The 13,249-nt window shown below is 40.4% G+C and overlaps 1 protein-coding gene across 4 annotated transcripts in view; it reads right to left on the minus strand.

Annotated features, from left to right (window-relative positions):
• Positions 1 to 8,322: 8,322 nt before the first annotated feature.
• The window catches only part of ubap1 (ubiquitin associated protein 1), a 57,236-nt gene continuing 52,309 nt past the window's right edge, over positions 8,323 to 13,249 (minus strand). For all 4 annotated transcript variants that reach the window (XM_073064206.1, XM_073064205.1, XM_073064203.1 and 1 more), the window contains exons 6-7: positions 12,192 to 12,293; positions 8,323 to 11,144 (exon numbers count right to left, since the gene is read on the minus strand). In XM_073064206.1, the coding sequence (XP_072920307.1) occupies positions 11,004 to 11,144; positions 12,192 to 12,293 (243 nt within the window). In that variant the 3' untranslated portion in view covers positions 8,323 to 11,003. The remainder of the gene's footprint in view (positions 11,145 to 12,191; positions 12,294 to 13,249) is intronic.

Here is a 13,249-nt window from a genome sequence, read left to right on the forward strand (position 1 = left end):
GTCAACTGAGGAAGATCTGTACCAGCAAGGCGGCTGGACCGGATGGAGTTTCCCCACGATTACTGAGGGCCTGTGCGACTGAGCTGGGAGAACCACTACAGCGCATCTTCAACATGAGCCTGGAGCAGAGAATAGTACCCAGACAGTGGAAAACATCCTGTATTGTCCTGGTACCGAAGAAACCACAACCAAAGGAGTTGAATGACTTCAGACCTGTTGCCTTGACGTTGCACGTTATGAAGACCATGGAGCGGCTGATAATACAGAATCTGAGGCCACAAACCAGGCACGCCCAGGATCCTCTTCAGTTTGCGTATAAGGAGAAGGTGGGAGTGGAGGATGCTATCACGTATTTGCTGCACAAATCACACTCTCACCTAGAGGGGGTCAGTTGTGCTGTGAGGATTACATTCCTTGACTTCTCTAGTGCCTTTAACACCATCCAGCCCAAGATCTTAAGGCACAAACTAACGGAGATGGGAGTAGACTCTCACATGGTGGATTGGATAGTGGACTACTTGACAGATAGACCTCAGTATGTGCGGTTGGGAGACTGTAGGTCTGACACGGTGGTCAGCAGCACAGGGGCGCCACAGGGAACCGTACTCTCTCCGGTCCTGTTCACCCTGTACACATCAGACTTCCAATATAACTCGGAGTCCTGCCATGTGCAGAAGTTCGCTGATGACACAGCCATAGTGGGGTGTGTCAGGAATGGACAGGAGGAGGAGTATAGGAAACTGATACAGGACTTTGTGATATGGTGCAACTCAAACTACCTGCGTCTCAATATCACCAAGACCAAGGAGATGGTGGTGGACTTTAGGAGATCTAGGCCTCATATGGAGCCAGTGATCATTAATGGAGAATGTGTGGAGCAGGTTAAGACCTACAAGTATCTGGGAGTACAGTTAGACGAGAAGCTAGACTGGACTGCCAACACAGATGCCTTGTGCAGGAAGGCACAGAGTCGACTGTACTTCCTAAGAAGGTTGGCGTCATTCAATGTCTGTAGTGAGATGCTGAAGATGTTCTATAGGTCAGTTGTGGAGAGCGCCCTCTTCTTTGTGGTGGCGTGTTGGGGAGGAAGCATTAAGAAGAGGGACGCCTCACGTCTTAATAAGCTGGTAAGGAAGGCGGGCTCTGTCGTGGGCAAAGTACTGGAGGGTTTAACATCGGTAGCTGAGCGAAGGGCGCTGAGTAGGCTACGGTCAATTATGGATAACTCTGAACATCCTCTACATAGCACCATCCAGAGACAGAGAAGCAGTTTCAGCGACAGGTTACTATCGATGCAATGCTCCTCAGACAGGATGAAGAGGTCAATACTCCCCAATGCCATTAGGCTTTACAATTTTACCGCCAGGACTTAAGAACTTTTTAAAAGCTATTATTAATGCTTTTTGAGATAGTGATTTAGATGCATATCATATTTTTTACTGAGTTAAGTATTGTATGTAATTAGTTTTGCTACAACAAGTGTATGGGACATTGGAAAAAAAAGTTGAATTTCCCCATGGGGATGAATAAAGTATCTATCTATCTATCTATCTCATTCCCGAAAAGCAGATTTAGCATCACAAGCTCTCTCACTGGGACTTCTATGTACTGATGAAGGAAACTTTCCTGAACACATTTGACAAACTCTATCCCATCTAGTTCTTTTACTGCATGGGATTCCCAGTCAATATGTGGAAAGTTAACAATCTTATGTTTCTTGCAACAGTCTGCGATCTCTTTACAAATTTGTTCCTCTAAATCCCAAGAACTGTTGGGTGTTCTGTAATATAGCCCCATTACCATGATCAAACCTTTCTTTTTTTTCAGTTCCACCCATAATGTCTCACTAGTTGAGTTCCCAGTCTGCCCTGACAGAGCACTGCCGTGGTATTTTCCCTGACTAGTAATGCCACCCTTTCTCTTTTAATCCCTCCCGCTCTGTCATGTCTAAAATAATGGTACCCCAGAATATTGGGCTGCCAGTCTTTCCCCTCCTGTAACTAAGTCTCAATGATGGCTACAACATCATAATTCCAGGTGTTGATCCATGCCCTGAGTTCATCTGCCTTTCCTACAATACTTCTTGCATTGAAATATACATAGTTCAGGACACTAGTCGCACCATGCTCAACCTTTTGATTCCTGACTTTGAGGTCTTACCAACATTTGCCTTCACAATCTCTCCACGAACTGTTCTGGCACTCTGGTTCCCATTCCCCTTCAACTCAAGTTTAAATCCCACAGGGCAGCATTAACAAACCTTTCCACTATGTTATTAGCCCCTGTCCAGTTCAGATGCAGTCCATCCCTTCTGTACAGGTAACTCCTTCCATGGAAGAGAGCCCGATGATCCAAAAATCTTGTGGCCTCCCTCCTTTACCAACTCCTCAGCCACATGATAAACTGTATAATCTTCCTAGTTCTGGCCTCACTAGCACATGGCATGGGTAGCAATCCTAAAATCACAACCCTAGAGGTCCTACTCTTTAACTCAGCACCTAATTCCCTGAATTCTTGATGCAGAACCTGATCACTTGTCTACCCATCATTGGTACCTGCATAGATTTAGGGTAAGAGAGGAAATATTTAAACAGCACCTGAGAGCAACTTTTTCATGCAAGGAGTGGTGAGTGGTGAATGAGCTGCCAAGGGAAGTGGTTGAGGCACACGCAGTCCTATCTTTAACTTGGGTGGATACATAGAGGGGCAGGACTCAGAGGGATACAGGGTGAATGCAGGAAATTCAGACTAGCTGGCTGAGCACTTGGTTGGCATGGACTAGATGGGCCAAAGTGCCTGTATCCATGCTGAATTGCTCTATGACTCTTAAAAATATGGTCAGACCAGAAAAAAAAACCTCATCAGCCCAGCAAAAGGTAAGGGCATTTTGAGCCACACGACAAACAGGTATCAACTAATATTGTGAGATACGTGCACTGGAATTAGGCACTAACAAGCAAAAGGGTGAAGGAACACTCCAGGGCATGCAGATAATCCAGGAGTTTCTGCCAGTTCATCTGGTTTACTGTATGGACAAAAATCAGTTTGAATAAAAACATAGCTATGAATAAATATTTAGACAGCTCTCTCACCTTTCCAATTTTCTGGTGTTTTACTGTGTTGTACTCCACTCTTTTATAGTTTTATGTGAATCAAGGGGAAAAGTAGCATAAAATTTGCAAGTATTCCATAAGTATAGGGTGAGGTATTTATTGCATTAATAATACATTGGTTATAAACCGTTCTGCTTTGCCACAAGTGATACTAAATAAGTAGCTGTCTGATCAAATAGTTTAAAAATGTTGGAAGAATTTGAAACATTATTTCTATAAAACTGCTTCGACCACACTTGTCCTATTGTGTTCATTTCTGTTTGCCTCCTTATAGAAGGATGTGGAAGCTTTAGCAAGGGTGCAGAGATTTACCAGGTTTTACAAGCTGCCTGGAATAGACAGCATGTTTTATGAGGATAGGTTTGTGAGCTAGAGCTTTTCTCTTTGGAGCAAAGGAGGTTGAGAGGTGACTTGATAGAGATGTACAAGATTATAAGATGGACAGTCGGAGACTTTTTCCCAAGGTAGAAATGGCTACCAAAGGGACAAAATTTTGAAGTGATAGAGTTCCTTTTGTCCTTACCTACCACCCCATCAACCTCCGTATCCAACATATCATCCTCCAACTTCTGCCTTCTCCAAAGGGATCCTACCACAAAACATATCTTAACCACCCCCCTTCCACTTTCCAAAGAGATGGCTCCTCCACGATTCCCTTGTTAGAAACAGGCCCTTCAGCCCAGCTAGCTGGTGCCAAACCATTTAAACGGCCTAGTCTCTTTTGGCCTGCACACAGACAACAGCCCTGCATACCTCTCCCATCCATGTACGTCTAAACTTCTCTTAAATGTTTAAATTGAAATTGCATCCACCATTTGTGTTGGCAGCTCATTCCACACTTTCACTAACCTCTGAGTGAAGAAATTTCCCCTCACGTTCCTCTTAAACATTTCACCTTTCACCCTTAACCCATGAACTCTAGTTGCAGTCTCACCCAACCTCAGTGGAAAAAGCCTGCTTGCATTTACCCAATCTATACCACTCATAATTTTGTATACCTCTATCAAATCTCTCCTCAATCTTCTAGGGAATAAAGTTCAAACCTATTCAATCTTTCCTTACAACTCAGGTCTTCCTGTTCTGGCAACATCCTTGTAAATTTTTCCTGTACTTTTTCAATCTTATTTACATCTTTCCTGTAGGTAGGTGACTAAAGCTGCACACAATACTCCAAATTAGGCCTCACCAATGTCTTATACCACTTTAACATACCATCCCAACTCCTGTACTCAACACTTTGATCTATCAAGGCAAATGTGCCAAAAGCTTTCTTTACAATCCTATTTACCCGTGACATCACTTTCAATGAATTATGGGCCTGTATTCCCAGCTCCCTTTGTTCTACCACAGAACACAGATTCCTAGAGCACACCACTAGTAACAGGCCTCCAATCAGAAATGAAACCCTCTACTACCACTCTCTGGCTTCTTCCGCAAAGCTAATGTCTAATCCAATTTACTATCTCACCTTGAATGCCAAGTGACTAAACATTCTTGACCAACATCCCATGCGGGACCTTGTCAAATGCCTTGCTGAAGTCCATGTAGACAACATCAACTGCCTTACCTTCATCAACTTTCCTGCTAACATACTCAAAAAAATTCTACAATATTGGTTAGACATGACCTATCATGTACAAAGATATGCTGACCATCTCTAATCAGTCCACGTCTAATCAAATACTCATATACCCAGTGACCTTCCAATAACTTTCCCGCTACTGATGTCAGGCTCACTGGTTTATTCTTAGAGCCTTTCTTAAACAACAGAACAACATTAGCTATCTTCTAGTCCTCTGGGACCTCACCCGTCACTTAGGATGATTTAAATATCTCTGTAGGGTCCCTGTAATTTCTGTACTTGCCTCCCACTGGGTCCAGGGGAACACCTTGTTAGGCCCTGGGAATTTGTCCATCCCAATTTACCTCAGGACAGCAAAGCATATGGTTAGCACAACGCTTTACAGTTCCAGCGACCCAAGTTCAATTCCCACAGCTGCCTGAAAGGAGTTTGTACGTTCTCCCTGTGGCTGCCTGGATTTTCTCTGGGTGCCCCGGTTTCCTCCCACAGTCCAAAGACATACCTGTTGGTAGGTTAATTGGTCATTGTAAATTGTCCTTTGATTAGGGTGGGGTTAATAGGCAGCATGGATTGAAGGGCCTATCTCTTTTGGCTCTGTGCCTAGATAGCCATTCTGATCTTCCGGAGGACCAATTTGGTCCTTTGAAATCAATTTGCTCTTAACAAATCTGTAGATATGTTAATTGGCCCATATCCGACCAGACAACACTGGCTAAATTTGCAAACCAGATCACGGGACCATAAGACATATGTAGGAGGAGTTAGAGAATGGAAGTGGAGGGTTTTTTTTCATTAGGAGGATTGTGACTCATAGTGTGCTGCAGGGATCAGTGCTGTGACCTTTGTTGTTTGTCATCTATATTTACAACTTGGATGAGAATGTAGTTAGAATGGCATGTAAGACTGTGGAAGACACAATTGGTGGTGTGGTGGACAGTAAGAACAGTTACAACAGGATCTAGATGAACTGGAAAAGTTGGCAAAGGATTGGCAGATAGACTTTGACTTGGACAAGTACAAAGCGACACATTTTGGGAAGCTGAACTAAGGCAGAATGTACAGAGAATGATAGGGAAAGGATATTAAAAAAAGTTCCTTAAAAAGTGATGATAGTTAGGCAAGGTGGTGAAAGAGGCACATGGCATGCTTGCCTTCAGCTGATACAGCATACAGTAGAAGTATAAGGACATCAAGTTATAGCTCTACAAGACATTGGCAAGGCTACACCTGGATTATTTTGTGCAGTCCTTGGCCATAGTGTTGTGATTAAGCTGGAGGGTACAGGAAAGATTCACAAATTTAAGATGAGAGGGAAAGATTTAAAGGAAGCTGAGGGGCAAATTTTTGCTGGTGGTGGTGATGGCAGATACAATTACAAAGTTTATTTTTCTTTAATTTAGAGATACAGCGCAAAACAGGCCCTTCCACACATTTGAACTGTGCTGCCCCAACAACCTGTGATTCAACCATAGCCTAATCACGGACAATTTACAATGACTAAATAACCTACCAACCGGTACTCCTTTGGACTGTGGGAGGAAACCGGAGCACCTGGAGAAAACCCACACATTCCACAGTGAGGACGGACAGACTCCATATAGGTGACGCTGGAATTGAGCTCTGAACTCCGACACCCGAGCTGTAATAGCATTGCACTAACCCCTACACTACCAATGTGAAGTTTAAAGAGCACTTGGACTGGTACACAGAATAGAAAAGTGCTAAATGTAGGAAATAAGATTAATTAAAACAAGGGTTTCCAACCTTTTATATGCCAAGGACCAATATTTAAGCAATATTGGACCCCAGGTTGGGAACGCCCGAACTAAAGCCTTGCTCTTGTCTTGTCCATACTGCACCAACCGCCACTACTGGGCTATAAACGTGCAGGAGCAGTGTGTGGTTAAGTGCCTTGCTCAAGGACACACACACTGTCTTGGCTGAGGCTCGAACCAATGACCTTCAGATTATCTATCTATCTATCTAGCCCAAAGCCTTAACCACTTGGCCATGCACCACTATGCTCAGTTATGAACTATACACATAGAATGCTGGAGGAACTCAGAAGGTCAGGCAGCATCTATTGAGGGAAATGAATAGTTAATGTTTTGGACCGAGACTGGTGTGAATTAATTGGGCTGAATTTCCTGACTTCATACTGTATGGCTCCATGACTATGAACATAAGTGCGGGAATAGACCATATAATCTCTCAAGCCTGCTCCAACATTCATTCAGGTTCTGACTCGTGTAAACTTGAGCCTATGCTACATAACCCTCAACTCCCCTGTAGATCACTAATCTGTCCATTTCAACCTTGCATATATTCAATGATTCAGCTTCTGTGACTCTCAGAGATAGAGAATTCCAAAGATTTGCTATTCTTTGAGAAGACATTCTCCTCACCCTAAACTGATAACCCCTTATATGAAACCACACCTCCTTTGTTTCTCCTACCCCCAGACCTACATTGTCGCATATTGTCTTTCTGTAGTCTTTTTCCATCTATAATACAGTATTACTAAAGTAAGAGAGTGCGAGGGAAAATATGAAACTCCTTGCCCACATTTTTCCCCCCAGAAGCAGCATATGTATTGGGTGGGTAAGAATATATTGTTTTATTTCAACCAAAGTTAAAAAAAGAACAGAATTGAAAATACAATCAAAACTGTACTAACAACCAAAAATCCTGATGATAGCCGTAGAGAGATTTTTACTGTCAACTTTGACTTATTTGGAAAACATTGAAAAGATATTCATAATGTGAATTTCATGAACTTTCCAGTTGAGTGATATTGGTAGAGTTAATTCATTTATTCACGCAGAATGTCAACAAAATATATCAGTAGGTTTAAACAATGGAGAGTGAGATATGAAGCTAGAATCTTTGATTGATGCCCTCCACTGCTGTTAGTATACTACATACACTCAGGGGCCTCTTCATTAGGTATAGGAGTTGGATCCAGTGAGGTCTTCTACTGCTATAGCCCATCCACTTCAAGGATTGATGTGTTGTGCATTCAGAGATACTTTTCTGCACACCACTGTTGTAATGGGTGGTTATTTGAGTTACTGTTTTCTTCCTGTCAGCTTAAACCAGTCTGGCCATTCTCCTCTGCCCTCTTTCATTAACAAGGCATGTTTGCCCAAAGAACTGCCACTCAACTGATATTTTTTGCTTCGCACCATTCTCTGTAAACTCTAAGAAACTGGTGTGCGTGAAAATCCCAGGAGGTCAGCAGTTTTTGAGATATTCAAACCGCCCTGTCTGGCATCAGCAATCATTCCACAGTCAAAGTCACATTTCCTCCTCAATCTGATGTTTGGCCTGAACAACAGCTGAACCTCTTGACCATCTTGGTATGCCTTTATGCACTGGGTTGCTGCCACATGATTAGCTGATTAGATATTTGCATTTAATAAGCAGATGTAAAGGCATACCTGATAAAGTGGCCACTGAGTATGTATATATAGGCACATTAGAATATTTTACCCACCAAATCATGAAACAGGTTTTCCTAAAGTATTGATTAATCCAATTAAAAAGTTATCTTGAAATTAGACTTCCACTGATGGATTGAAACATTCAATTTACCACAAACTGATTTGTGATGTTCGATACTTTGAATTAGCTTCAAAGAGGGAAAAACAAATTTTATTGATGTTGGTCTATCCACAATTTGATTCCAAAAGACATATTTCATGTGCATAAAATTCCAGTTTACTAATAATTCATACTTGTTTGCTGACAATATATTAAACTTTTCTCAGATGAATGATAGCAAGTTATGGTTCATGTAGCAAATGATTTAGGCAAGATGCAAGACAACTGAAGTAAGGTGGGGTTTGAAGAGTTCTTTACACACAGACGGAAATAGAAGGAGAGAAGCTTTAGGTTTTTTCCATAGATGGATCAATGCTATGAGGATAACCCATCAAAAGAGGAACTCCAAGGCCACAAAGGAGCTCAGTCAAAAACTTTAATTTCCTAATACCAAAATAACTTTCAAAATGATAATGATATTATTTTTAAAAAATTAGTAGCTTAAGACACCATTAAATGCAGCATCTGTTAAGTGTTTAAGGTGAGTGGTAGAGATCAGAAATATACTGAAAATGTAGTCAAGACAGAAAACTTCAAAATACTGGAGTCCTTGTAGATGTGTTTGAAGAGCAATAAGCTCCAGGTTCTGGAGCTGGTAAGTGAAGATTGGATTAGTCATGGCAATTCTTAATTTTTCCTCATTGGTGCCAATGGCTTCAGAAGACATGGTGCTACTAATTGAAACAGAAAATGATGGAAATACTTCCCAAGGGTCTCAGTGTCAAATCTGGTTTGCTATATCTGTGAAACATCTTATAAAACTTTACCATGTGCAAGGTGCCATGTAAACACATTAGTGTTAATAGAAGAGAAACCCAGAGTGGTGAATGGAATAAGCTATCGACTAAAGACGAGGCTTTGTGTGCACTTGAGTTAGCAAAGGCCAACAAGGCCTGGGTGATGTGTCAATAAAATCTAATGCAGGGCATTTTGGAGCAACAACAGCCTTTTGGATAAGCCAAGATTTGATTCAGAAGGTATCTGGAATCAGGAACCATTCAAAAAGCTATGAACTGAGCAGATCCAATTATAAAAATGATTGTCCTCTGAAAGTTATTTCCAAAGTACACGCATCTTCTGCAGTTGTGATAGCATCCGACTACCTATATTAACATTCTAACTTAATTAATGTGAATTCTTACCAAGAATAATTGTTAATAGAGCACAAATAAACTTGAGAATCCAAACATAAAAAATGCAGACTGAGAAAATTTCAAAAATGTAGAATTGATGTTCTGTTCATTATAGTAATTTGCAAACACCATGAGGCATATTCGCTTGGATTGATAAACTAAAACTTGTTTGTTACAAACACTTAACATCTGCAGGCAGATCGGGGGGGGGGGGGCAGCATGGAGATAAAGAGAGAGTGGGTTATGCACAGTGTTGAGGGGATGACCTGGCAAACACCAGGGCAAAAAAAAACTGCAGCAGAAATCTAATATTTCCAGAAGACTGCAATTTACTAATTTCACCAAGAACAGAAATTTACAGTACTCAACCAATCTATGAGAAAAAAATCCTTTCCTAGAATTCAGTTTGAAGTTTGATCAAAACCTAGTTTGTTATACTAAATAGTTCAATCATTCAAAGTTAAAATAATCAGAGTTAAAACTTTAATCAAAGAAGTGATACACATTTTTGAAGTTTTATTAGTACCTGTTTCTGCAGAATCAAATTTTTAGCATTTAAGATTCAGAAATGCTTCCGATGTTTGAAGTCTTGTGAAATGTAAAATACAGAACAATGTGATTTCTGTTCTTATATGAAAAGAAAATTAATTTGGTGCTGTTAATAATGAAGATTAATAGTAAAGGAAACACTCCAGAACTACAGCGGTGAGGAAGACATAATGTAACATTTGACAACAGTGTGAATGAAACGAGTGCAGCGGCAACAAGACAATTTAAAGAAAGTGCTTAAAGTAGATGTAAAATTTACCTCACGCTGCAATTCTTTTAAGAGTCTAGGAATAGATTTCCTATAAGGGAATCTATGTGAATTCGACCCACACAGGGATGGAGCGCAAATCACCGCTGGGTTTGCTCATTTTCTTCTTGTTTGTTAAGAATGAGAGTTTTGCTCTCTCCGCCCATTCATTTGGTAACACAACACCCAGCCAGTGACAAATGACAAGCTAGTCCCGATCTATTAATTCCTATTGCACTATAGGGTACATAATCATAAACAACTTTAAAATAGCCTACAGTCCAGTAAATGTATCCTTTCACAAAGGACAAAAAAAGCAGCTTTAACCTTAGAAAATTATTATCCAGCTTTTCCACATACCAAACTAAACTCCACTGCAAGAATGGCAATGCACAATTTGTAGTATTGTTGTCGGAAGGGGAATTTGGATGGGATGGAGAGCTCAAAAAAACATTGAATATAGTGATCTCTTATGTTTGGAAAGACAAGTGAAAAACACTTCAGCTGTACTATTTCAGGTTCCTTTGACCCAGGGAAACTGTAAAAATATTAAGAGTTCTACCACAGACATCCGTACTTGTGTCTTCTTCAGCTTAGACTTCCTGGTAAAGCAGAGTTTGCTCCCTAATGCCCGCCCATCCCTTCCAATCCCATTCCAAATAAAAATAAAGAAATACACAGTCGTGTGTATATAACAGAACTGGAAAATGAATCGTACGTGGGATGAACTTCTTCCCCTCTACACCCTCAATCAAGCTGAGATAGAAGAGATGCTTTCAGCTGGCTCCTGCACGGGTCATTAAGTCTTCCAGAGCTTTCTCCTGGTCATTTTTGTGAACGACGAGGACTTCTTTAATAACGCCTTGCTCAAAGCCCATTTCTCTGAACTTAGACATGAGGTGAAGAAATTCCAGGGTCTGAAAAAGATGCAAGGCAAGAGAAAGGTGATAGAGCAGGTTTCTCACTAGACAATTAATAGTAATCAAGCATCTCTCTTGCACATCTGTAGAATACACAAGAATTGAGAATATTCAGGAATTAAGTTACCCGAGAAACAAAAAAAAAACCCTCTTTGGTACCTCTAGAATGTCTTCAAATTGCCTGTTGTTAATAACCTGTTTGATTTGTGCACCAACAAAAATGCCTTCCTTCATCTTGGCATCAGTTATTCTGACTTGAATCGCTGACGCTCTTACTGAAGTGATGCAGCCAGTCAATATACTCTTCACTACACATCTATAGAAGCTTGTCAAAATTTTAGATGTCATGCTGAATCTTTTCAAACTCTGAAGGAAGTACAGGTGCTGCTGTACTTTCTTCATAATTGTACTTCCATGCTGGGTCCAGGACAGATCCTCCTAAATAATAACACCAAGGAATTTAAAGTTGCTGACCCTCTCTACCTCTGATCCACTGATGAGGACTGGCTCATGGACCTCTGTTTCCATCCCTTGAGATCAATAATCAGCTCCTTGGTCGTGCTGACATTGTGAGAGGCTGTTGTTATGGAACCACGCAGCCAGATTTTATCAGTGATTCACAAGAGATCAGATCCTTGCTCTTGCTCACTAACATCAATTATGTATATTTTTTCTATTCTTGGAAAATCCTCAAGTGTTCCTATAGTAACCTCCACTATCAAAAGCTTCGTTGAAGTCTATCTTTTGGATTAGATTTGGTTACTTAGCCAAAGCACAACATGTGTCCAACTATTTTACAGCATCATATGAATTTAAGTAGTGGCAAGTAATGATGTTGACTGCAAGTTTATTGCTCCAACACCACTCAACTAGCTGATATATCTCACTCCTGTACACCCTCTATGCCATGAATTAACTAAATTTAACAAATTCAGTTTCACAGCACATGGCATGGGACCCTTGCCTCTAAATTATAACAAATTTAAATTTCTTATTAGATATGAAAATAAATACAATAAGCAATTAAGGAAAAGCTCAACTGACCTTTGGCTCTGAACACTGATTGATTTCTAGGCTTTCCTCTACGAGTGTTGGTTCAAAGCCTTGCTCACAGAGTCGTCCATGAATAAACAAGTAATCAAGGACCTGGAAAGGTGGAAATAAAGGTGATTTTCTTTCAAGAATTGTTCCATAATCACAGAAATGTTTTGTAAGCACAAATTTTACATTAAAATCAATAAAAAGGAATTTTACTGACTCTTACTAATATCTTAAATTGCTTTTTTCAAATTTCACTGCTGTCACATCCTCTAAAAATTACAGAATTTTTAAGAAGAGGCAAAAACTCAAAGCTGAACTTCTTTTCAACAGTTTTGAAATGATACAAAGCAAGGGCAACAAATATATAAATCATGTTAAATGATTTTGGTGACACAGTTAAACAAAGATTTTCTAGAAATTGACATGAATTTTAAGATGTCTAATTAGGATTTCCTGACATATTTATTTCAAAGTAATATCAGCTTAGTGAAACTTTGTTCCACATTGAGTTGGTAATTTTCCTGTCAGAACGAAAGGCAAGGCTAACAGATTTAGGGGAACCTTGGTTTTTGGGATATATTCAGACCCTGGTTAAGAAGGAGGTACAAGCAAGAAAGGAACAAATTAGGTACTTGAGGAGTATAAAAATGCAAGAGAACACTAAATAGAGAAAGCAGGAAGGCTAAAAGAAGGCATGAGGTTCCTCTAGTAGACTACGTGAAGGAGAATCCTAAGGGCTTCTAGAGATAAATTAAAAGCAAAAGGATAGCAAGGGACAAAATTAATCCTCCTGAAGATCAGCATGGTGATCTATTCATGGAGTTGAAAGAGATGGGAAAGGCCATAAATTGATCTTTTTGTATCTTTATTTACTTGGGAGACAGACACGGAGTCTATAGAAGTGAGCTAAAACAGCACTGAGGTCATGACTTTCTATGGATTAAAGAGGAAGCAACACTTGCAGTCTTGAGGCAAATTAAGGTGCATAAATCTGCAGGCCTTGGGAAGATGTCCCCCTGGACCTTGTAAGGAGGCTAGTGCAGAAATTGCAGAGGTCCTAG

This window comes from Hemitrygon akajei, chromosome 13, assembly GCF_048418815.1.
Source record: "Hemitrygon akajei chromosome 13, sHemAka1.3, whole genome shotgun sequence".
NCBI lineage: Eukaryota > Metazoa > Chordata > Chondrichthyes > Myliobatiformes > Dasyatidae > Hemitrygon > Hemitrygon akajei.